This window comes from Trachypithecus francoisi, unplaced genomic scaffold, assembly GCF_009764315.1.
Source record: "Trachypithecus francoisi isolate TF-2019V2 unplaced genomic scaffold, Tfra_2.0 Contig01474, whole genome shotgun sequence".
In the NCBI taxonomy this organism is placed as follows: domain Eukaryota; kingdom Metazoa; phylum Chordata; class Mammalia; order Primates; family Cercopithecidae; genus Trachypithecus; species Trachypithecus francoisi.
In genome coordinates this window covers 22,494,531-22,520,978 of record NW_022681435.1, presented here as the reverse complement: position 1 = coordinate 22,520,978, position 26,448 = coordinate 22,494,531, and the positions used below count along the sequence as shown (strand labels likewise).

General features: G+C 47.1%; 1 protein-coding gene across 6 annotated transcripts in view; it reads left to right on the top strand.

Moving 5' to 3' along the window:
- Positions 1-4,347, top strand: part of ZNF516 (zinc finger protein 516) — a 138,301-nt gene extending 133,954 nt beyond the window's left edge. For 3 of the 6 annotated variants that reach the window (XM_033176035.1, XM_033176026.1, XM_033176044.1), the window contains exon 6: positions 14-4,347. In XM_033176035.1, coding sequence (XP_033031926.1) covers positions 14-73 — 60 coding nt within the window. In that variant the 3' untranslated portion in view covers positions 74-4,347. The remainder of the gene's footprint in view (positions 1-13) is intronic. The other 3 variants (XM_033176051.1, XM_033176059.1, XM_033176018.1) reach the window with 1 other exon arrangement.
- The last annotated feature ends 22,101 nt before the right edge of the window (positions 4,348-26,448 follow it).

Here is a 26,448-nt window from a genome sequence, read left to right as displayed (position 1 = left end):
TTTTCTCACCCAGGGGAGAGACGATTCTAACACAGGTACCGTCCAGACAGTGCCTCTCAGAAAGGGAACCTAAAGGCGTGTTTCCGACGCACCCCAGGTCCCCGTAACGGCCATTAGTAGTACCCTCACGACGTCCCAGCAGCCTCCCACCTGTGACCTGGCCACTCCACGGAAGAACAGCCGGAGAACTCCTGAGCAGACACCTCACATCCCGAGCCGCTGCGCTGGAGTGGAACCTGAAGGCAGATGCCTCTCCTTGTTAAACGTTCAGAAATAAATGAAGATGCTATACTCTAGAAATACATGTAGATACTATATACACATTTACATGCTCATCGCCCATAGTCCCATATTTTCTTATAATAAACAGTAGTACTGGCAGGCACAGTAGGGGCACAAGGCATCTATCTTACTCAAGACAAGTTTGAGACACTGGAAAAAAAGATACTTGTTACGTGTGTTGGACAGAGTGGCGAGGCTGAGCACTGTCGCAGGGGCCTCCCATGCTAAGGGGGACTGTGGAGATGATGTTAGAACAAGCCGTGGTGGATTTGAGGTTAATCGAGTATTAATACTACTGCCTCTCCTTGTCTTAGTGGGTATTTAAAATAGTAAATGAGAGGGGAAGGAGGTGACGTTCAGGTGCTGTGGGAAGCAGGCTTGGTGGAGGGGCATGATGATGGGACCCTCATGCTGGTTCCGTCGCAGTCTCCCTGGGGGCCATGTGCCTGTTCCATTCTTTCCACCGTTCGAACTGAGCGAATCCGGCAAAGGAGACAAGTCTGTGGCAATGCGTAGATTCTGCCTCGGAAGAGAGCTAGTGGAACACTAAGAAAAGCAGGCTTCTTGTTTATTCTCAGGACCTTTTTGTAACAGGGCTACATTCTGCAAACTGCTTACAAAGGAAGACTATACGTCTTAACAAATTATTTAGCCACTGAGTCCTCCCGATTCGGACCTGTTTTAGTAATGGCAGAAGAATCCCTGAGCAGGTTCAGGGGCCCTAGATAACTAGGGTGCTGAGCTCTGGCACCTTCTGTCCCCACTCTTTGCCTCCCCGCCCCTTCCCTGAGCCACCCCAGCAAGTGGGTGTGTTTTCTCCCTGGGCCTGGTGACCTCCACAGGATGAGTAACTTTGTTCCTAAAGGGTGGGGATCACCAGCCCCTTGGGTGGGGGACGGCTTTATATACCTCTTCCTCAGTAATGCAAATGCGAGTTTTTGTGGTGGGGGTTAAGGCCCATAACAAAGGATCTTAAACCATGCAGTGTACGCAGTTGAAATTGTATTCCACAGATATAAATATTTTCTTTTCCCATTGCCGTGACACTATGTGTGATGGTAATATTTCTGAGCGTTTCAGATTTTTGCACATATGATTTTATGCATTATCAAAAGTTACTGCTGCCTTGAATGAAAATGTTCTGTGAAATTTTTTGCAAAAGCTTTACTAGGTTTTTTTTTAATTGTGAAATTTTGTAAAGGCAGGAAATGGATTAAAACGAGCATGCTAAATATATTTTTCAAAAAAGCAATAATTTTACATGTACAGAAATTATCCTAACCTTTAATACTGGTGAGAGCAACAGTTTACTTAATACAGTAACGGATTAGTGCAGTTTTTGTAGACAGTGGGCTTCTGATACAAAGTCTAGTTTAAACACACACACACACACACCCTAAAGTGTGGGTTTCCTGTTCTAATAATTTGTTGAATATTATTATTATAATATTATTATTATTGTTATTGTTATTAGTTAATATTTGGTTCTGGATTCTACATGTTACTGAGTTTAAATTACTTGACGGTTCAGGTTACTTTGCAACACTTTCAAACAATGCAATGTAACTGGCTAGCATATATATATATATATATATATATTTTTTTTTTTTTTTTACTTATTTTTTTCTGATACTCTTACACCAGATATGTATGAAAATGATCTGTCCTGTTGGTGTAATTAGGAATGTCCATGCAGATACAGTTAAGCAACTGTAATTGGCTGTTCTGTAAAGTTATTTTGATCAGAGTTGCAGAGACACATTCCTCTGTCCACCTAAGAAATCAGAAGACTCTTGTGTTGATTTATGTTTAATCATTTCAGTAGTTTCCCTACAGTGATCATTCTGCATTTTCTGGCTTTTGTTTTCTTGGCCGAAAGTGAACGGTGACTGTTAGGAATGTCAGGGACTAGTGACCCAGACCTGTTTCTCTGTGTTTTAGTTATTAAAAAGAAATTCTATACCCAAAGTGACACAAAAGTGTAGTCTACATTTTTACTGTTTCAGAAGCGGCATGGAAAAGTGCAGTTGGCCTTTGGAGCTGGAAGTGTCTTGCTGGCGAGTCTCCATCCTGGAGAGTCTGGTGGGGAGTGGGCTGGTGCTGGGGCCCCGCCGGCCGCATGCTGGATCCTTCCTGGCTTGCAGGAGAGCAGGCTTGGAGGACAGTCAGCTTGCGGGGCTGCGCAGGGTGCAGAGTGCAGGAGGAAGGTTTTCACCCCGCTAAACAGACTGGGGGGACACCCCCAAGAATGCCGTCCCCTGAGGCCAGCTGCAGGCAGGCCGGGGTGTGTGGTTCCTTCCTTCACCAATCATCAGTATTGTATTGGTTTGTTAATTTGTTGATGTCAGTTCGGTCATAGTATTTAATATGATTTGTGTTTTCTTATTTATTTAGCCACTGATTCCCTTTTTTTTCCGAATGGTAATTTCTGCATGATACACTTCTGTACGTTGTCTTCTGACTGTTACAGACTTTCTACTACCTCTCCTGATCTGCTGTTTCCTTGTTTCTTAACAGGATTTTTTACAGTGTTGCGTCTAATGTAACTTAGACAATAAAGGGTTTGGTTGTCTACACTGCAGCTTCTCCGTGTCTCTCCCCTGCTTTCCGCTCGCTGCTTCCCGCTTTGCCGCTGCTGGGGCCTGGCTCCACCCTGGCCTGCCTTCCCACACTCTTCCTGTTTCCTGCTCATATCTCTTCCTCATTTTTGCATTCAAATAACACACAGCTAATGAGCTTCTAAAAATCTTTCAGGTTGTTCACTTGTATTCCTTAATTTGAAGAATGAATATTTAAATTCTCTCAAAAGTCAGATACTGAGGATCTTCTCTGGGAAATCAGCCACTGTACCTGCCTGCCTTTCTGCCTGGTTCCTGGAAGGTCTTAATTGTCATCTTAGACGGACAAATTCCATTCTCAGCACCATACAGATTTGGCTTCAAAGCCTGGTGAATTTTGCCTTTGAGGCTGTGAAAAGTATTAAATGTTGTAAGAGGTTCCCCAATATTTACTTATTTATTTTTTAAACCAAGAAAGACACTGGTTTCCTGAAAAGCAGGTGCTTCAGGATGTAGCAGTTGGGAGTTGTATACAATTACTTCGTCAGAGAAAGGAGCGCCTAGTATGACAGGCCACCGCCCCGATCTGGCCATGGTGCACAGGTCGCTGAGGGCACGAGAACACCTCTGCAGGGGCTCCGGGACATGTGGGTTTCATCGTTTCACACGCCTTCAGGGCGCAGGCTTGAGTGTGGAAAGGGCAAGCTTCGTCTCCATGGGGCCTCTCCACAGTGGCAACTCTGGTCGGCCTCTGTTCTTTGGACAGAGAGATAGGGTGTAGCTTATGGGGTCAGTCGTGATGCCTTCTGGATCCAAGAAAGTGGGTGCAGTGCTTAGTCTGCTGTGTGGAAGAGGGCACCTCCTGGGCTTTCGTGGCTGGAGACTGTCCACCAACATTCCTTCCTTCCAACTAGACAAACCCTCCTCTGCCACCCCCAGCAAATGCTCAGAGGTTTCCAAGCTGTAGAAAAGGGAAGGAAGGAAGGACGGCATTCATACAGCTTTACTTTCCACTTCAGAACGTCTTCAGTAGCGTATGTTGTTTCACTGCTTTTAACTTTGGTGAGTTCTAATTTCAGAACGTTTTGTTCACTGAGCAAAAAAAGATGAAACCACCACAGGCCAGGACTTCAAGTGAGGAGGACGCCTTTGTTTGCCGTGGTTGGTGGGAGCACAGTCTGGAGCCCGGTAACAGGCCTGTGGGAAGTGACCCAGGGACCACCCGCCCAAGGGAAAATGTTCATTCTTCATCAGCTTTGCTCATTCTACTTTGAGGCAGTAAAATGCAAAAGACCATAGAATTTGTATTTCCTTTTTTAAAATACAATTTATAACATTATATTTTGTACTCTTTATATTAGAATTTGTAACTAGATTGATGTATTTAACTCTTTCTGAAAAAGTAATTCAATGTTTTAGTTGTGTGATAAAAATATTTAGGTAAAACATATTCATTCTATTGGAATTTGAAATAAATAAAAACATCTTGGAGTTCTGAGATTTGTAAGACGTTTTTCCCCAATTTCAGAGGGTGGCTTAAATCGTTTGACAGCCCGCTTTGATCTGTGGTTATTTATTTTTGTTGGCTGAACATAAACCAAAGTGTTAATGCTCTTTATTTATAGAAGAATTTGAGGATGATTCACAAGATCGTTCATCTGAAGAGATGCCCAGATGGCCCGAGTGGTTTTTTTTCAACTCTTTTGTGGACTCCGGGACATTCACTGTTTGTAATGGAAGATGCTGTGTTGTTCTCAGTTTTTTTCACAGCACCTCTTACTTCCCCACTGAATACACTCACTGTTCTTGCCCTTGCACTGTCACCCATACAGGACGTATAGGGATGGACGCAGAAGGAATTCTGACTCAGCCACACCTGGAGGAAATTACTGTGTCAAACGTGGGGACACAGAGGGGCTGGCACTGTGGTTTGCAATGGTTTACTGATGAGACAGCGAAAATGAGACAGGACCATCAATCAGATGCAATAAAGATTCTAATTTAAAAAGATAAAATGTGTTTTTAAATTAAAAGATATAACTGTGTCTCTACTGGCTGAAGAAAGAACGGACTAGTTAAGTTCCTCAATGTGGCTTCCCAGATGGGCTGGGCAGGAAATGGAACTTTGAACAGCAGTGGGCGTCCCTCCCCCGACCCGAGCCTCTAGCCCTCTGCACCAATGCGGTGAAAATGATGCTTCGGAAGGCCTTTGATGATCCGAAAGGCCTTTGCATCAAGTGCAGAGCTTGTCTAACTCAGCCGAGGTTTATGCCTCACTGTTCAGAGCCTCCTTCCTCTTGGATGGCTGGTTCTTCTGAGAAGGGTGTGCATCCGAAACGAAGTGGCAACACCAAAGTCCATTTAATAGGTAGCTGACATTGAAGTGAAGGGCTAAGAACACTTGTGCTAGGACAAAACAAAACCCTGGCCTACATCTCTCTGTGTCACCTGACGTGGTCAGTTCCCCCTGGTAGCACAGGAGCTTACTGGTGGTGTTATAGCCGCATCCCAGACCCTTTGGTTCCACAAGTAACCAAGCTTCTCCCCCCCAGAAGGCAGTTTTACATCCTTTATCCGCCTCCTGTTCACCCAGCAGTGAGGGCGCAACATCTACACTGGCTGCTCTGGACGTCTTGCTGGGTGAGAAATGGGGGAAGGCGGTGGTGTGGGGTCTCCATGTCTGCAATTCGTCCATGTCATGCTAGGTGCAGAAGCTGGGGATCGTGATGCCCCCCGCCTCCAACAATCTAAAACCTTAATACATTAATCCCAACACCTTTCCTTTCCCTTCCTTAGCTGTTTGAAAACGGTGGTGCGTTTGTAATGTGTGTTACTAATGTTCTCAGTCTTAACCTTTTTAAAAGATACTATTGTAAAATTACAGAAAGAGAACGTGAGATGCCCTGGTCTTTACTAGTGTGACAAGTTGTTGGGATGTGCGATTTCCTCACTGTCCGCCGAGGCACGGTGGCTTATGATGGCTTTGAGGAAGGAGAACTTCCTTAGGGATCTGGCGCAGGTTGATGGTCACACATCCCTCTGATTTCTTTATGGGTGGGAAAAATGTAGCGAAACAATTGCATTGAGAATGTTGTCTCAGTCCTTTCAGGCTGCGTTATCACAAAATACCTAAGGCTGGGCATATTTTTTGCTCACAGTTCTGGAGGCTGGGACATTCATGATCAATGTGGTGGCAGCAGGTTCCATGTCTGGGCAGAGCTTTTCGCTTCATAGATGGAGCCTTCTTGCTGTGTCCTCGTGGAGAAAGGTGAGCAAGCCCCCTGGGCCTCTGATGAGGGCCCTGATCCTGCTCCTGAGAACTCTGCCCTCATGACCCTGATCACCTCCCGAAGACCCCACCTGTTTATGCCAACACATCGGGTATCAGGTTTCAACGTAAGAAAGTCGGTGGGAACACAGACATTCACACCGTAGTAAATGCTGTCTCCTGTTTTCATTTTTCAACTGTCGAAGATGTGGAGATTCCCATTCCAAGTCCTTGGGTGGGTTATTTCATCTGCCAAGAGCAAATCCTTAACTTCATTGCCAACGGTTTCAAGTTTTAAAGGGCAAGAGGACAACGGGACTCCATCTTGCCTTTTTATGTGCCCAGATTTGTCCATGGAAGAACAGTATTCAGGTCACGAGCATGAGACCCACTTGACTCCATACATCAATCTCCTCATGTCCTGCTCTTCCATAAGAGTGGCATTGATGGACCGAATGTTCCCAGGACAGGGTTACTGAGTCTAAAGGGAGGGTTTAAGACAGTCTTTGCAAAATTAGGTGAACCGCTGTGAAATATTTGGAGGTCTGGCATGGGTATTTTGCATTGTAGAACTGTCGATGTGTGGTGGAAAGAATAGGCTGACACTGCCTCAACATAAAACGTCACCCGTAGGTCAGGCTGTGCAGCAGTAGATGACTCGCCCTGACCCTGCGTCCTAGCAGAAACTCAACATTCATTTTTAAGGAATACAATATCAGAGTCCTTACTCGGAGAAGTAAATTGGAACCAGATAAACATGCAAGTTTCACTTAATCAAAAGATCTTGGGCTTCTTTAAAATTGTAGAAATTGTACAGAAAGTTTTCAACTGTGTATGAATTTGCTGAACAAATTCTGTGCCGTGTAGTAAGCACTGAAATAGGTGCAGGCATAGAAAGATGAACAAAACGGAACCTGCTTTTTGGGCTGTCACAGTGGAGGAGGAACATGGATCTAAAAATGATGAGTTCTAGGCTAGGCACAGTAGCTCACACCTGTAATCCCAGCACTTTGGGAGGCCGAAGTGGGCGCATCACGAGGTCAGGAGATGGAGATCATCCTGGCCAACGCGGTGAATCCTCGTCTCTACTAAAAATACAAAAATTAGTTGGGTGTGGTGGCGTGCACCCGCAGTCCCAGCTCTACTCGGGAGGCTGAGGCAGGATAAGCGCTTGAACCAGGGAGCCAGAGGTTGCAGTGAGCTGAGATCACACCACTGCACTCCAGCCTGATGACAGAACGAGACTGTCTCAAAACAAAAACAAAACAAAAAAAGAAGATGAGTTGTAATTCAGAGGGAATACATACAAGCTCACAATGTGGAAGAAGAATGGAGCCTCTTCCATTGGGGAGTGAGGTCTAGGATCTAATCAGATCTAATCTAGGATCTAATCAGGTGACACCCACCTGAAATTTTTGGAAGGATGTGATATAATGGGGTAATTATGTGGCATTAAAACAAAACTTGCCTCTGATAGTAAACCTTAGTTGACTTGAAAAATCTGTAAGAAGATCTTAAGATGGGAGAGACAAGTGACACGTGAATTTCAGTGAGGAAAAGCTAAGGGAGTGTATTTTTGGAAATAACCCACTGTACAATTAGAACATACTTTGTCAAATCTGACAGAGGAAAGAGACTGAGATCGTTGTCAACTATTCCTTGATGACATTAATTCAAAGTGAGGCTTCAGGCGGCAAAATTGGTAGCCTGTGGATCAGCAGGCAGGAGACTGTGGGGAAAATGGCACAGTGGCCCACCAGCGCCATAAAGGTACTGTGTGCCTGTTTCTGAGTTGATACGTGCATCTGTTACTAAAATTCAAGGAACTAGACAAAAGCCAGAGGTGGACAACATGGTGGCTGAGGGGAAACTTCAACATCAGATGTAGAAAAAATGAGATGGATTAATTAAGAGGCTAAGAGGAAGTCTGTGACGGGAACAGATAGACATTTTGTACAGTGACTCTCCAGGTCTATGTGTAGGCGATACAGCTTTAAGTCTTGAGAGAGAAATTTACAAGAAGTTAATACTTAAAAGGGCTACCTGTATGCCAGGAACTCAGATGTTTTCATCAAACTTATCTTACGTCTCACAGTGCTCTTCAATGTAGGCACTATTAACTCAATCTTATAGATTAAAACTGACAGAGAAGGGTAGCGTACCCAAAGAGACACAGCCAGTAACCTGCAGAAACACCAGTGGAGTCCATGTCTGCTGTGCGTGCAGACCTACCACTCTTCTGCTTTGTTATACTGACTGGAGGGATGCATGCAGTTAGTAAGAAGGATCATCCCTGTGGCATGTCCCTGTCAAGCATCACTATAAGAGAATATCTGAGGCTTGAGTAATTATTCAGAAGAGAGGTTTATTTGGCTCACGGTTCTGCAGGCTGTGTAGGAAGCACAGCACTAACATCTGCTGGGATTCTGGTGAGGCTTCAGGCTGCTTCCACTCATGGTGGAAGGTGGAGGGGAGCTGGTGTGTGCAGAGATCACACAGCAGAGAGGAAGCAAGGGGTTGAGGTACGAGGCTCTTAAACAATGGGCCTCCTGGGAGTTAGCAGAGCAAGAAATCCCTCAACCCCCACCCCCAGGAGGGAATTAATCTATTCATGAAGGATCTGCCTCCATAACCCAGACACCTTCCCTTAGGCCCACCTCCAACATTGGGGATGAAATTTGGACATGAGGTTTGGATGGGACACATACCGAAACTATAGCATGTGTTACTGCTTCCCAAAACACTGAGACACCCATTACCCGCATGAATCACTGCAGCAACCTGGGGTGTGGATCCTGTCAGTGAGACAATTGGAGGTCCTCAGTGGATCAAAAAAAGACATTTTGGATTTCTGAGCTTCTGCCTCAGAGGGATCAAGGCTGCTTTTGGGTGACCTTCTGTAAGTCCAGCTGTAACATGCATGGGGGTAAGAACACTGGGATCTCCGCAGACCTGGATGTGAGTCCCAGGTGTGTTACATGCCAAATGGGTATGTCCAGTAGCCTTTTTCTTCCCGTTTCGATCTCCTTCTCTGTTACTTCTTTCCCTTACTCATGTGGACATGCTCAAGACACCCCCTTCCCAAAAACACCACCAAGGAAACACCTTCCCGGGACCCCAGAACCCTCTGCACCTGTTGTGTCCTTACCTTTCCTCCTCCCTAAAACATCGTCCGTGATCACTTTACCCTCCTTGTTCGAGCTTATATCACCAATGCCTACTTCACTGAATGTCTCTCCTCAAAGTTATCAAGATCCTCATAGTCATTGAGTATAGTTATTTTTCCTTAAATAAAGCTAGGATAAAATGTAGAGTAAAAGGAAAAAAGTACACATTACATACACACACATTTCTATATATTTTTCACTCTCTAGATGCAACAATTGCAATATTTTGCTAACTTTTATTTCTACCCTTCGTTGTCATTTGTCCTGGAATATTTCAAAGTGATTCTCGGACATTGTGTCATTTCGACTGTAAATAACTCGGTGTGTATCTCGGCGCAATTGAGGTATCATCTGTAGATCTAGTTATGTATCTGTGAATGCTACGTTTCCTTCCGTCCGCTGCTTTGGCCTTGTTGCCCTCTGTGTTGACCCTGCGGAAGGACCGCCTAGACCACCTGGCTCTTTCTTCCTGGGCTTACACACCTGCCAACTCACCCCAGCTCCCTGCTGCTGCCACAGGTATTCCCCGGAACACAGATCATTCTACCACCTTGGTTGAAATCTTTCAGTAATTTTCTGTTACCTCCAGAAACATCCCAGATGCTTCCCTGTGCCATGCAAATCATTTCACGATTTGACGCCCACAAGTCATCCACAGACACTCGATGCCAAACAAGGTGTGTTAACAGTGCTGCGCTCTTGTGCACCGGTTTTCCTGCCTTCTCAGAGGCTCAGTTGAGGGGAGCGGCCGGGAAACCTTGGCCACTCTGACTTTTCTTCCTGCCTCTCCCACGCTAGAGGAGGCTGGGTTCCTGCCTCTGCTCTGTACTCCCCCAGCTCTCTGGACATCCTGGCGTGCTTTTGCACCAATCACAACATCTGAAACTAAATAGACCCTCTTTGCCTCCTCCCACTGAGCTGAGCTTCACGCATCGCACTGCATTTCTGTGGCTGCGCTAAAGCCAGGCCCGTGGCTTTCCATGTGTGTGTTTCTTAAATGAACACGTGATCAGTGCGTGCCTCAGTTTCCACAGCTGTACAGTGGGAATGGCCATCTCCCCGTATTGGTGTTACTGTGGCAAATGATATGGGCTGCATTCTGTCAACTTTAATGCAATATATAAATGTAAGTTGGAATTACTTCCAAGAAATGTGAGTGACAATTTTTTTTCAAGTCCCGTAAGGTTGTCTTTAAATAAACATGGTCTCTAGACACCAACATTTTTTTCCCTTAAACTATATTGCATTTATGAATCTGGAAATTTCTATTACCTATGACACACAAGATGTAAGTCATTTTCCCTTGTTTAATAATTTTTTTTAAACTAGGTAAACAGTTGGATTTCTTCTCCTATCCACAGAAGTGTAGGTTTCAGGTAGACTTAAAAAAAAGCAAGCTGATGACGCTTTTTTTTTTTTTTTTTTTGAGATAGTCTCACTCTGTCACCCAGGCTGGAGTGCAATGGCGCTATCTCAGCTCACTGCAACCTCTGCCTCCCAGGTTCAAGCGATTCTCCTGCCTCAGCCTTCTGAGTAGCTGGGATTACAAGCGCGCACGACCACGTTTGGCTAATTTTTTTTTTTCAGTATAGACGGAGTTTCACCATGTTGGTCAGGCTGGTCTTGAACTCCTGACTTCATGATCCGCCCACCTTGGCCGCCCGAATTGCTGGGATTACAGGCATGAGCCACTGCACTCAGCCACTGATGGCACTCTTAATGAGAACTGTTTATTATTATTTGACAGCTATTAAAGAAGAGCTGATCATATTCTGTAAGGACAGCAATTAATAGAAACTGGTGAACACCCCGCGATGTTTAGACCTGTAGTTTCAGGCCTCCAGCCCTGCTGGGATGAAGTGTCTGTGGGGATGCGTACTTTACTGGGCTGGTAGAGGGAAACTGAGCCGATTTCTCAGCATTTCACATGTTACCTTATCTGGCTCTTTTCTCTGACTTGTAAGTGTCCTTAGCTGCCCCGTCCGTTCCGAAATGGAGATGGACTTGGAAAAAGAAAAAGGCTTTTCCTCTTTATTGAGGGCAGTGCTAGCTGGACAGAATTCCGGAGAGGATGGGGCATTCTCTGCGGGATCAGGTGGTGACAGTTTTCTGGGCGCAGCTGCCCGCTGCCCTGGGAGGTGCTGAGCAGAGCAAAGGCCACTGCGTGGGCGCCGTGGGAGGGTGAGAGGCTCTGACCATGACACAGACTTACTTGGGGGAAAGTGGGAGATTGGCTGTCACCGGGCAGCTTAGGGGCAGCTCCCTGAGGCTGTGCCTGCACCAGGCGGCTCCGGATGCCCCCTGTCAAGTGACATGCTCTGCGAGCCCACCACAACGCAGGTGAGCAGGACGCGGTGCCAGCAGAGAGAGGGCCTGACGCCCGGTGGGAAGCGCGTGGGCAGCCCGCGCCCCCACGGGTCCCGCTGCTTTCCCAAATAGCTGGCTCCAGCCACCATCGTCTTGGTAGCCTGAGGTCAGGTGGATGGCTGGGATTGCCGCATGCACCCAGGCCGGAGGCTTCACACTGAAAGTGCTTTTCGGTGACCACTTAGGAAGCTGCCATTGGCTTTGCAATTCTGGGGCCACCTGTGGGGCCTGGCCCACCTTGTGCTGGGAAGGCCGTGGGCCCCAGCTGTCCTGGGCCCACTCTGAAATGGCCGGTCCCCTGGCTCTCTGCTCTCCAGAAGCTGCTGCTGGGCGTCCTATACCATGGCGCAGGCTCAGGTGTGAATTCAGCCTGCCACCCTGGATCCAGGAGTGTCCCCCTTCAGAGTGAGAAGAGCCGCCGCCGAGACAGGCAGTCATTCAAAGAAATGTCTCGTGACAAATACACAGGTTTTTGTCAGAGATTTGCCTTCCATTCATTTTAAAATCAGAGAGTTACAACACTCGAAGTTGCAAACACTCTTTAGGGACCACGTAGTCTAACATTCTCCATCAGGCAGAGGGAGCTGAGGTCTGGAGGTGCCGTGCGTTCACAGGTCCCTAGTGAGCCTCCTCACTTTTACTCTGTGTTTCTGTTGTTGCTACATCATCAAAATTACATTTGCCTTTCAGGTTTTCTGTGTGAAGCACCTTTTCTTTCTATTGCATTCTCACCACCTTGTCCCCCTCGGTTTTGCATTCTTCACTCTTGTCGATGTAGCTTAACTTTCCCCACATTCCCTCTGTTTACTAAGAAGCAGGAAAGACGGCCTTCCTGCGCTCCGACATTTGCCCTGGGCTTGCCCCATGCAGTGCCCGGGAACATAAGGGCCTGTCCCCCCTTGGTGTGCAGGTCAGAGAAGCACAAGTACTGACTTTGCCTTGGGGCTCCCCGCCTTTGCCTTCGCACTTTTACCTCCCGCAGAATGTGCCAGAATCAGTTCCCAGGGGAATTCTCAGCACTTCTCTAGGAAGCAGGGATGGAAGTGATTGCAAACCAACAGTCAGAGGGCCCATCTCCCGAGCCCCGATCTTCCTGTATCCATTTTTGAAGGGCTTCTCTAATTTCTTCTCAAAAGCTCGTTTGCCTGAAGTTGCCCTCTTCTACCACTAGATGGCAGATGGACGTCACACATGAATGTGCAGCAACCCGAATGCAAATCCATTCGCTTCGTTATTTTCAGCCGGCATAAATGAAGCGCCCGCTGCATGCGGGAGGGGTTACCAAGATGAAGATGACATGCTTGGCCCCCGGGGCCCCACGGTGCTTGGCAGGGTTTGACACAGGCCCACAGTGACGATGGTATATGCTGCTTTGCCCGAGGATCTTGACCAAATCCCTGCCACATTTCGGGCTCACTTCCAGGCACTGGGGATTCAGCAGCTCAGAAGTCGAGGGCCCGTCTCTCATGGGGTTTTGTGTTCTCCTAGGGATGCAGACAGTAATCAGACAAGCAGATACATGCAGACATTTCAGAAAGAGACAAGTGCGACAGGCAAAGCCTGGCAGAGGGTCTGGAGGCAGAGAACTTGCTCTCATCCCAAGGCCTCTGCCTGCAGGCTGAGGAGTCAGCAGGACTCAGGGCACGGGAGAGGACGAGGACTGGAGGGAGATCGCTGTGTGCGTCCAGGAAGGGAGGCCTTCCACACAGGAGCTCCGCACAGGAGCAGGAGGGAGGGCAGGCCAGAGAGCAGGGTGCGTGGCTGCATTCTCCGGGCCGTGCAGCCCTTGCTAAGGCGTGTTGCCCAGTGGGTGACATAATCTGATCTGTGTTTGTCAAAGACAAACATAAATTGACTCTTGGCTGCTGGCCGTTGGCAGGATGGATCCCCCTGCCTGTGTGGAATGTACTTTGGTGTGGACACAAAAGCTGAAGGCCATTGTTCACAGGCCCTGGAGGAGGCTGGAACAGGCAGGCGGGAGCTGTAGGGCTTACAGGACTCGCGTGGCTGGAGGAGAGAAGGGTTCTGAGTGGATGCCCCCGGCCTCCTGGGCCTGACTGAGCAGCCTGAGACCTGGGGCAGCCTCAGGCCTGGGAGCCTGGGCCTCGGGGTGTGTGAAGTGGTGCCATCAGCTCACTGGGGAGGATAGGAGAGGATCGGGTGATCTGGCGGTAGGACCTGGAGTTCCTGGGGGCTCAGGGAAGCATCATCCACAGCTACTCACATGGGTGTGCATTCGCGAAGGCAGCTAGGGGCTGGGGACGGAAAATCTGAGTCGGAAGGCATCTCCAGGCTGGAGAGTGGGTCCCTTGAGGGCAGAGCGGGGCTTGGAGTGAGCTGGAGGAGCGGTGGGAGCACCCCTTCATCCTGGGTTCAGAGAATGAGGGGAAGAGGCCAGAGCAGCACAGGGAGAGGCTCCCCACGTGGCTGAGGGGGCAGGAGGAGGACACCCGGGCTCAGGGACCAGGAGCACGAGGGGGGCGGCAGCTGAGGGGGCGCCTGGGGCATCTGGGGACGGCTCTCACTGGGCCAGCTGGAGGTGTGAGGCAGAGGACACAGACGTGCCGTTTTGGGAAATACAGTTTCCTTCTTCCTAAGCGGGACAGAAGTGTATTTGCCTGCTCGGGCTGCCACACAGGACGCCAGGCCTGGGCAGCTTCACAGCCGGGTCTGTTTCCACAGGTCCTGCGGGCTGGATGGCAAGGCTGCAGGCTGGTTCCTCTGGGCCTCTCTCTTGGCCTGCAGAAAGTGTCTCCTCCCCATGTCCTCACATAGTCATCCCTCTGCTGGCCTCTGTGTCTGAATCTCCTTTTCTGAAAAGGACACCCATCGTGTCCTATGAGGTCTCCACCCTAGTGACCTCACATAACCTTCATGACCTCCTAAAAGACCCTGTCTCCACACCAGTCATGCTGGGGGTGAGGGTCTCATGCTGGAGGTGACAGGGAGACGCAGCTTAGCCTAGATCAGGGACCCCCACCCTGGGAGGAGGCTGGGGAGGAGCAGGTGCAGGAGGAGGGCCTGGCCACTCAGACGTGGGCCTCATGGATGATGCAGGGGAAACTGAGGCAAGGCATGCCTCCTCCCTGTCTTGCCTGGGGCTGACTCCTGAGCACTGGCCCCACCAAAGCTGGACCAGGAAGGTGTGAACCTCAGGGCTTTCTATCGCGTGGGGAGGTTGCAGTGTGGTAAAGAACCAGGCAGAGGCCAGCACCCCGGTGCCTGCAAGGGACGCAGTTAGGGCAGGGGACAGAAGGGGTCCAGGCCATGACTCCTCACAGGCGGGGCGCGTGGGGCTGGGCTGCCTCCCGTCATCTTTACTGGTGGAGTGTTTTGTGGAGAGTATGTGAGCCAATGGCTGGTTTGAAAGTTGGGAAGCCAAGAGCTGATTGTTCAGAGAGAAACTGGTGGCCAAGCAGGGCTGCCCAGGTTGTCACGCCCACATTGTCATGGTTGAGGGGCTTTGTGCCCCTGGGACTGCCGTAAGGAGCAAAGGCTCCTCAGGCTGGCCTGATACAGATGACATTTGACTCTCAGACTAAAACGAGGGTTCAGGTACTCTGGGGAGAGGATGTGCAGTGAGGCCCCCACAGGGACCCAGTGTTCCTGGGAGCCTGGCATGGTCCTGGCTGTCCATAGCCCCAGCCCTGAGTCTACATCCGGGTTCTGTCCCGCCGACCCCTGTCTGGATGGAATTCATCTGCTCAGCTGTCTGCCTGCGTGTGGCCTCCAGCGGCTGCACCAGCCCCTGGATCTACCTGACCCTCAGCTCCGGCTGGGAGCCTACAGGCAGAGTTTTCCCCTGTCCCAGGCTGGACTCCTAAGAGGGGACGTGGCCGTCCCTGCTTACCTTCTGCAGGCCAACGGTGGGCCACAAGAGCCGCTCGTGCCCCGCCGGCCCGGCCCTGACCAGTCAACTTCAACCAACCGCTGGGGACCTTGGGCAGTGTAGGCTCAGCTGAGGCCAGGCAGGAAGGATGCCACCCTTCGGATGCAGATCCAGAGCCCATGAGGAGGTGGGAGCCAGGACGCAGCAGTGAGGGCCCGGCCCTTGTGTGGAACTGACTGGAGGCTCACTCGTCCCTTGTGAATGACTGACTCCCTGACTGTGGATTTTCTTCACCTTTTGAAATCATAAGAATAATAGAAAGGTTCTGGAAAACAACTCTTGATGAGTCAAGTGTAGGTGGATTAGACTTCTAAGGTATTCCTAGATTTTCAAATGTAAGTATTTTTCTAGATGAAAGCTTGACAGTTAGCCCACCTATAAATACAGTGAAGTTAACTAAAGCTAGAAATATTTCTGGTTTTGGGAAGGACGCCTATCTTCTAATTTTGGCCACCATTTGGAAATATTTCAGAAGCACAATAATAGACACCCTGTGTTTTTCCATATTTTGATCAACAAATACCAAATGTAATCTCTGTCCTGGGAAGTAGGCCACATGTGGCCAATGAAACACTGTCCTCGGCGAAGCACCTGGCCTTCCTGGAGTACTCTTTCCTTAGGCCTTTGCTTGGCTTGTTGCTTCACTTCATCTGGGTCTCACAAGTCTCAGCCCCCATGCTCCTTCCCAGAGGGCAGGGACAGCTGCCCTGGCTGCTGGTAGAAGCTGGAATGCTTCCTCATCATGTTCTATCCACTTGCCCGCTGTTTTTCTTTCTAGTACTTACCACCATGTGTCATTCATATATACACACACACATAGACATAGCTTATTATTTGTCTCCCACACCAGAATATAAATGCCCTACAGGCAGAGACTGTCTTGCCTGCTACTGCTTTATTTCATGACCTAGAAAACAAATATCCACACAACAGTGACCATGGAGGTTTGCGTATCATCATTGTCACCATCATTGCCATCACCACCAATAAGCTGAGTGGTTTTGCTGACCTAGGCGGACCAGGTCCAGGGATCACTCATGCATCTGCAGTCAGCTGCAGATCAGCGAGGGGGCGTTTCTGATCATGGCTGAGCTTTCTCATGTGCCTGGGGGTCAGCTGGGGCAACTGTTGCTTTTTGGGTCTCACTCTTCAGCAGGACCCTGGTGATGAAGGCAGAGAGGCCAGACTGAGAATGGAGATATGCAAGACAGAGACCAGCCTCTGGTTTCACACACCCCATTCTGTTGGCCAAAGTAATTCCCAAAGCCAGCCCAACGGGGAAATAGATTCCATCTCTTGACTGGATGGTCTGCAAGTAGCATTGCAAAAAATGTGAATACAGGGAAGGCTAAGGATTTGAAGGTATTTTTGTAATAAATCTACCACAAATAATGTGCTGAGTGCAACAGTAGAAGCATGCACAGTACCCTGGGAGAACAGAGGAGACAGACTTAGCCAAACCTTAGGGTGCAGGGAAGGCTTCTGGGGAAAGTTCATGTGTGTCTATCTATGTAAATTTATAACATAAAAGATGAACTCCTAAAGCAGTTAGTGAGCAAAATAAAGCTAACTAAATTCCGCTAAAATCTTCCCTCTTTGATACACATGAGGACTTGCATATGGAGAGCTCTGGACCTATTTGGTTAGCCCCGTTCTGAATTTCCCTGATTTCTTCTCTTTTCATAGGTTTTATCTCTATAATGCCTGAGGAATCAGTCTCCTTTTCTAAAAACATTAAGTCACTGTGACATGTACTAAGTTCATGTGTTTTGATTAGACTTGGGGCTCAAAAGTGGTATCTTTATTTTTCTGAGATTAGCAGGTTACTTTGAATAGGTTTGTCCTTCTCTATCTCTCTAAACTGTCTTCTGAATGACCATGTTTTCCTGAGATAGGGATTCTTCCGAAGTCAAGGCGGAGGTTCTGATGATACCATCATTATCATTTTCACCACCATTATCACCATCATCACCATCACCTACATCATCATCACCATTATTACCATCATAATCATCAGCAGCAGCATCATTACCACCACCTTTATCATCATCACCATCACCATCCTCATCACTGTTTTACCATAGTAATCATTACCATCACTATCATCACTATTATCACCATCATCACCATCACCTACATCATCATCACCATTATTACCATCATAATCATCATCAGCAGCATCATTACCACCACCTTTATCATCATCACCATCACCATCCTCATCACTGTTTTACCATAGTAATCATTACCATCACTATCATCACCATTATCACCATCATAACCATTGCCATCATTACCATTACCACCATCTTCACCATCATCACCATCACCATCATGATCACCATTATTACCGTAATCATAATAATTGTCATAACCACCATCATCATCATTATCACCATCACCATCATTAGTATCACCGTTATCACCCTCATCACCATCACCATCATCGCTATCACCATCATCATTATCACTATCACCATCATCATCACCACCATTATCATCATAATCCTCAGCATCATCATTACCAACATCTTCACCATCATCACTATCACCATTATTACCGTAATAATCACCATCACTATTATTACCGTAATAATCATCACCATCATCACCATCACCATCATCATCACCACCATTATCATCATAATCCTCAGCATCATCATTACCAACATCTTCACCATCATCACTATCACCATTATTACCGTAATAATCACCATCACTATTATTACCGTAATAATCATCACCATCATCATCACCATCACCACATCATCATCACTGTTACCATCAGTACTGTCTGCACCACCATCATCATCATCATAATCACCATCACCACCATCACTATCATCATCACTGTTACCATCACCACTGTCTGCACCATCATCATCATCATCACCATCACCATTATCACCATCATCATCACTATCATCATCATCACCATCACATCATCACCACCAATCACCCTCACTATTACCATTATTGCCGTGATCATAATTATCATTACCATCACCATCATCACCATCATCCCATTTTCATCACTATCATCATTACCATCTTCACCATCACCATCATCGTCATCACCATCATTATTGCCATCATCCTGATCATTGCCATTATCCTCATATATAATTCATGCTGTGCTAAAATTAATTGGAAATATAGGCCAGAAGGTTTATGGAGGAGGTGAGATTGAAAATAAAGATTCATGTGTGATTAGACTCATGCTTAAATCACTAAAATGTGTAAACTCTCCAAGAAAAAAATAAAGATGAAAAAGAAGTCAAAGTATCAATAGGTGATGATGCTCCTATAGGAGTATGGGAAGAGGAAATGTAGCTAGTTATGGGTTCAGATATGGAGCTGGCAGGCCTCACTCAAAGGTGAAGTTAAATCAAAGCAAACACGAATCTAGATGAGGCCATTGTGTTTAGAAAGAGCCTGTCTCTGCTGATGTGGAAGGGCAGTTTCCATGGAGCGGTGGACAGAATTCAGATTGCAAAATGCACCTATCACAGCACCAGACATCGTAGGATGTCTACCACTCAGCTGTCCTTGCACCTCAGGGAAGCCCACAGAAGTCAGGCCCTTTGCTGGACACCTGCTGGGTTTATGATTAACCAAAATAACAATCCCCTTTCTGCAATGTCTGATGGAGAACCAGAATTTAAATTTGCACTATTAATAGAAAGAATTCAGCAGCCACTGTAAATCAGTTATGCAATTTTAAAATGGTTTCTTAGAAGAAAATTGTCATTGGGGATTTCCAGACTATTTCTTTTATAATAGTACTACTTTAGGAAATGATGAAGAAGCTTCTGTTAAATGTAAGATTGCAGAGGAGAAAAAATAGTGAACTCTTCATTTGTGATGAACTTACAATGTCACTGGAATATTTTCTTAGCAACATAATTGCAAGGCAAATAAGTGATTATAAGATAAGATACCTGGCATTGACAAGGCTGTTTATTGCCTTGAGATACACTCTAGATTATATAACCATGAGTTGATTTGTTGGAAATGCTTCTTGAGGACAGGGTCATGTTTATGTGCCTAATACCTTACACTGTATCTGGGGTTTTGATGAAGGATGGAGGGAAGCAAGGTGACAAAGGCGGGAGGGAAAGAAAAGGTAGAGGAAGGAGTTGCAAGAGTCTCCAGGATGCTTGAAATTCATTTTAATGTCCTGTGCTGCATCACCTCCAGCTGAAGACACGGAAACCACGGGCAAATGAGAGCACTGTCAGCGACCTTTGAGGGATTGGGGAAACTGAGGAAGTGCCAAAAGAGTAGACAAATGTTGCTCTTGTTTTACAAGTAATAAGATGGTAGATTCGCACACTACATACCGGTTTGCTTGAGCAGTCTTCTGGAAGCCATTATTAAAGAAATGGTCTGAGAGCACCTGGAAGGGAAAGCAATTCACCAAGAACAATGCCAGTGTGCCCCACTGTGTCTTCCTCTCAGCCCAGTGCTCATGTAGAATTGGTATTCTGAAAATGAACTCTGAATAAATAAAAATTATTAAAACAAGCATTGTTAGTCTAACTGCCTTTCCTCCTTTGAAAGATTTAAAAACTTAGAAAGTGAAAAAATTAAGAGAGAGATTATGTATCTGGACTACAGCAAGGTATTTGGCAAGCTGTCCTTGCAGAAAAATGAAGAATATGAGCTGGATATTAATACAAATGAGAAGGTCTCTTCATGAGTTATGTGTTAATTCAAAAGATATTTAATGAATACCAACACAAATAGACATATAGCAAGAAATTAACATTTTTAAAATGAGAGTCCTGATTTAGATTTGGAGGAAGGGGGTCAGGGACTTGTTACCTAAGGTAATGTTGAAGCTGAGGTCTGAAGGAAAAGTAGAAGTTTGCCAGGGGAATGGTGGGGGGAAGGGCATTTCAAAGGAGGAAACTTGGCCTCCATTGAGAAAATGAGAGTAGAAGTGTAGGTAAAGAATGGTGAGGTAGGATCAGAATGGTTCAGAATTGTACTGGAGTGCTGTTGAGCAGCCAGAAATGCAGGATGTATGGGTTATGTTAGGGCCAGGAATTCTGTTCCTGATGCTAAGTGAAAACACAATACATTGAAGGTTTTTCAAAGCAGGTTATGACATTATCTAAACTCTGTCAAAGCCTATCATGGCTTTTGGGTGGAGAGTGGATTGGAAGGGGGAGTCTCTCATAGTTTGGGGCAAGAAGATGGTGACTGGGTCTGAAAGGGTGGTGGAAAGAAGGCAAAACGTGGTCAAAAGCAATACATATTTAGGAGGCAGAAGTGGCAAGATTTTGTCATGGCTTAGACAGGATGGGGACTGGGCTGAAGGGAAAGGCTGGCTTCCAGATTTCTGGGAGGCATAATGGGAGGAGCATTTCCCGAGCAGGAGAATCACCAGAGCAGGAGCAGACACAGGCCAGTGGACTAATTCGTATGGGGCTGCCAGAGGGCATATGTTCTTTAGCATTCCTCTCAACAACTGCCATGAGGACACGGGAGCCTGATTTTTAGATGACAAATGCTGAAAGGTATGAAAAAGATCCTAGGGGCACTTAATTCAAAACGCCATATTGCTATGACTTTTCTTTGATGGCATTTTTGCTATCGTGGACACCAACAGTATGTAAATTCACACTTCGTATGTCCCTCCAAAAGCCAAGCAGTCATCAGTTATTGTTGATTCTTCTAAAATGTTTCTCAAGGAAGTCTTCCACCACTGTGTTAACTTAATCCTGCTCCATGTTGCCTTCAGAAAATTAAAATCCTCCCAAATGAATTTTCTGCATCCATCTTCTCTTACCTCCATCTACCCACTACAAAGCGTATAACTAACTTTCTAAATGAAATCCTGAACTACCATTTAACTCTTTGGACAGTATTAAAACTCACATACTTTTCTGGTTGGCATTGGCTGTGCTGAAGTATCTGTTGTCAACTGTGCCTCAATCTCTTCCAGAGTCTCCTGTGCCCCGCAGAAGAGAAGCCTGTAGCTACACTGACCAGCATTCCTTCTGCTGCAGGGTTCTAGGTTAAAGACTGCCAAGAGGCACTGTTGGGAGGTTTGGAAGATGGAGGATAAGGAGAACTGTTACTCTCCGGTAGACTTGCTGGCAGAAACAAAGGTGGAAGGTGCGTTCTTGAGCAACATCTACCTAGTGCCGCCTGCAGCTGTGCTTGGGAGAGAGCTCCTGCTGAGATGTCTGAAAGCTTTGGTGGCATTGAGTATCCTGAAAATTATCTGCTTGAGCAGTTGGGTTCCATCTTTCACCCTCCAGCCTTCCAGGAGGCTGTGGAAGCCTCCAGTGATTTCCCGCATTAAACCGAGAATACCTAGCTTGGCTTCTGTTTTCCTGAAGCAGTCACCCTTCACATGACCCCAAACTGATCGCTCTAAACTCAACTCTCTTCATACTGTCATTTCTCTCAACCCCGGTACCATAGCTTCCAGTCACAATCAATCATGGGCTTCCCCTGGAGAGTTTTTCCTACTCCCTGGAGGGGTTTAGTGACCAGCTCAGTGCCTGGCATCAGGGAAACACTCAATGGAAGTATGTTCATAAAATAAACATATGCATGAATCTTTATATCTTTGCCTCTTTTGTGTCCTTTTCCTCAGGTGCCTATCTTCCAATCCGTTGTGCAAAGGCTTGCACGTGAGTTATTTGTTAATTCAAAAGATATTTTTGAATACCTACACAAACAAATGTATCACTATCCAGTTCAAATTTCCTATGAACCCCTTCCCAAATTTTTCATGCAGATTTAATTGCCAGGTCTTTTGTGTTTCCATGGAAATTTGTGCACACAGGGCCAGCCCCATAATTTTAGAGCCCAGTGTCAAATGAAAATGGAGGGAGGCCCTTTGTTAAAGAAGCAAGATGAAAGATGTCATTAGAGGGACAGGTGCCACAGAAAGATTTTGCCTTTCTTCTGGGTCTCTCTCTCTGCTGTCATGGTGATTTTTAGTTACTCTAGAGCATCATGTTCCTTCAGGTGCAGACATGCGTGTGGGGCTGGCACAGACCTTCACGGGCACTGGGGGCCACCCCATGACCTGGCACAAGTGCTGTCCTTCCTGGGCTGGTGTATGGTGCCTTGGTGGGGTAAAAGGTTCAGCCTGGCATTTCCCCTCCCATGTAGTTGCAATCCCATTGCACATGAGTGGGTGACTCCAAGGCCATTGCTACCTTTACAGTAGGACTGCGTGTAAGCCCCATCAAAGCTCCAAGCCTCTGATACATGCTCTAGTATTCCAGTGGATTTCACTTATAAAACACAAATTAAAAGATAAAATCATTATGAATTTCAAGATGGCACTCACAGAGCGTTAGAACCCAAGCACAGGTCCCTGGTTACATGCCCCAGAAGCCAGTCCTGGACACAGCTTGCTTGATGATCAGAACCAAGAGCACGGACCCTGGAATCAGCCTGTCCGGGCTTGATGTCGGCTTGGCTGCTCACTTCCTGCATGGTGCTGGGGAGTTGCCAAACTTCCTGAAACTTCTGCTTCCCCATCTAGAGGATGAGGGAATAACTGTGCTTGCCACCCAGGGCTGTTGTCACCATTAAATCAAACAATATGTGTATAATCCAGCTCCCAGCACACAGCATGTACCCAATAAACGCTTGCCAATGTTACTGTAGTATTCATCCCAAGAGATTAAAAAGGTAACCCAAGTTACAGCATTCTGTGGGAACATTCGTCTCCGCGTTGACTGTCCCTGAGCCTCTCATATCCCCAGGGCCCCTCCAGGTCACAGAGTCTTGTTCTTTTCTGCTCTTGCCTGCCAAGGGCCATGGGGCACACATGGTGGGCAGGGGGTCCACTCTCACAGTGCTGACTCTGTGTCCAAGGCGCCAAGGCCCAGCTGCTCCAGAGGCATCCCTTGCTGCATACCAGCTGTGACCTATCATGAGGGAGTCTGTCCCCCAACTCTGTCACTGGCATATCCCAACAAGAACCCCAGTGTCCCCGCAGTGTCTGCCATGGTTTGCTGTGAGAATAGGTTGATCAGCTCCTGCCCAGGGACCCCTTTTCTTTGCTAGGAGTCATTGGGGCCCGGTGGGCATGATGATATTAGGTACATTGTTTCACTGGCTAGAGACTCTCTTTCCCCACCCATTCTTCATGCATGCCCAGACGTACTTGTAAGAAAACATTTTAAATGGTCCATTTTTAAGGCATGATAAATCTGAGTTCTGGTAGCCAGCCTGCGAATGTAACAAACCGCATGGCTCATGCACCTAGAAGGTTATGATAAGTGAACAGAATGTAGAGGAGGGGTCAGCCCATAAAAAGAAAGAAAGTTTTGTTTTTGGGAAATTGAAACTTAAGTGGGGAAGGGGATGGGGCATATCCTTATAAGGGGATAATAGAACTTGGGCGATGTCTGGGAAGATTGTAACCCCACAGTATTTGACCAGTGGGGAACTGGGGGAGGGATTTGCCTGATAGCAGATAAACTACCTGCTGGAACTGTTCTGGGTGTGCCCGCCTACCAGACACCCGATCTTGCAGGACCGCCATTAAAAGTCTCGCTTCTGCTGTTCTTCATGCCTCCGAGTCCATTCTTTGGGTTTGGATGGGTGAATGTGTCCGTCTCACAAACCGAACCTCAGTGTAGCTTCAGGTCTGACTCACATCCGTAGGTGACTTATGGTTCTCTCATCCGTCAAGCAGTGTGTTCTAGAGATGGGAGATGTGTGATTAGTGAGTCCCTCCAGTGATTCCCGACTCCCGCCTGTGTTCTATGCAAACAAATCTGTGCCTAGGGCCTTACATGGCCCTACATAGACCCTGGTGCAAAGTTGGAATCCAACTGATTTACTTGTTTTCAAGTCAGGAGCCTGAATCCTGAATCCCAAATCCTGGTCCACAATCAGCTCAAGGCTCCCCGGGGACATGACCAGGGGAGCTCAGCCACACAATTGTTTTTGCTGGTTGGAACTTTGACTTCCACCCTGTGAAGCTGATCTGATGCATGTGTGACCTTCACCGATGTTCTTTTATATTTTATAACCCATGTCTCCATCCCTCTGATCCAGCTCCAACCTAGGCAACTCTTCTTCACTGCTCCTGGCCCTTCACTGGCTCATTTGAAGAAGCTCTCTGCTGCCTGCAAGCTCTCCTCATCTATTCCGTAAGTGTTACCTTTTAGTGCTCGAAAGTGGAGGAGAAAAGAAAGAAAGTCAAGTGAAGGAAGAAAGCTTGATCTCTCTTACTCCTCACACCAAAAGTTCCAGCCCCATGGAGGGAGAACACACTACCTTGGCTTAATGATCCATGTACTGTCATGGCACCTTCCTCAAGGGCAGATGAGGCTTCCAGCAAATGCAAATTAATTAAGGCAGATTGTTTTGCCAATCAACATATCTCGAATATTCCCATCTTCTAATGTCACAGACTATGTGCCTTACTCTGGACATGCTGAAATTGGAACAACAGCATGGACATTTGAAGGCATTCTCCACTCTGCTCTGTCCTCTTACCCTCATTGTCACAGGACCTCTGGGGGTACGTCTGCAGGATACTTTTTAACTTTGCTTTATAGTTTGGAAAAACAGAGGCATAGAAAGTTGTGCTTTGCGGACACAGCCCTTATGATGGGCTGGAGCTGCGCTAGCGAGGCCCCAAGTTCTCTTCCTCCAAGTTCACTGCTCTTTCTATTTTAAACTGCAAACATGTAAGTTCCCCTGGAATTCCAGGATGAACTCAGCAGGCTCTTGTGGGTGTCCCAGGGACTTATGGACCACAAAGGCCATGAGGCTCGGTGGTGAGGCATGATGCATGGTGTCCCATACACAGGAAATACACATTGATGTTGCACGTCCTGTTTAGCATTTCTTCATGTTCACCTCTCCCATGTGAATGTGCTCACGTCGGAATCCTTCACTTGGAGAGACGTAAACACTGCTCCTTGTAAAGTGATGTTGACTAAATGCTATCAGATGATGTGTGCGATTCTTCTAAGTGTGTCCTTGGGAGGCATTCAACTAAACACAACCTAACATAACCAAAAAGCAAAGTTTGGATCAAGTGATTGTTATAGCCCTTCTGTTCTTTGCATTAAAACTATGCATGCTTTTCACATATTGTCAGAAGTTGCTTGATTTTCTTTCCCGCATTAAAATGATTTAGAGCCACGTTAGCTGTGAGTGTTCTTGCTAATGCATGAAAGGGGCCTGTGACATGGGGTTAAAAGGGGTACAGAAGGGCCTCATCCTGCGCAGAGGTTAGAGGCAAGAACCCGCAGCTGGCTTCTCATGACAGGGAGTTGACCTGGAAGCAAACCTGTGCCCCTGGGGCGTTCATTCAAACTCTTTTCGTTTTGAAAAACAGTTCTTTTACAGGTTTGTGTTGGCAGCAACACCCAAACCCTGCAAGCGATTGAAAAACAAACAAACAAAAAAAGTGGGAATTTCCAGTAACCTGGAATGTGGAAAGTGATATTATATCCATCCCGCGTTCGATAGACTTGCCTTCACCCTCCAAATGATGTAAACCAAAGAAACCTTCACACGGGGAAATGCTATTGAGACCCATCACCGTCGAAGAGGTGTACACGCGCTTCCTAGAGCGCAGCTGCTGTCCCCGGCGCGCAGGCTGGGAGCCTCTGTGTTCCCTTGGGTGCTGCATTGAGACTCTATGCAGAGGGGCCTCTTGTTTATTGGGGAGGGGCTGACAGCTCCTAGTCCCTCACCATTTCCAAGCGCTGGGATGCCATCTGGGGTTACCCGGTGAACAGAGCCTCTGGTCCTACCCAATATCACCCTCCTCCAGCCAGCAGCAGTCTGATTCTAGATCTGTGTGGCTGTTGGTGTGTCTCACACCCATGTTTATTTTAAAGACATGTCATGGTGGTGAATGCCAGCCTGTCTAATGAATTACTATTGTCCAGGCAGTCTGGCCTCATTTTAGAT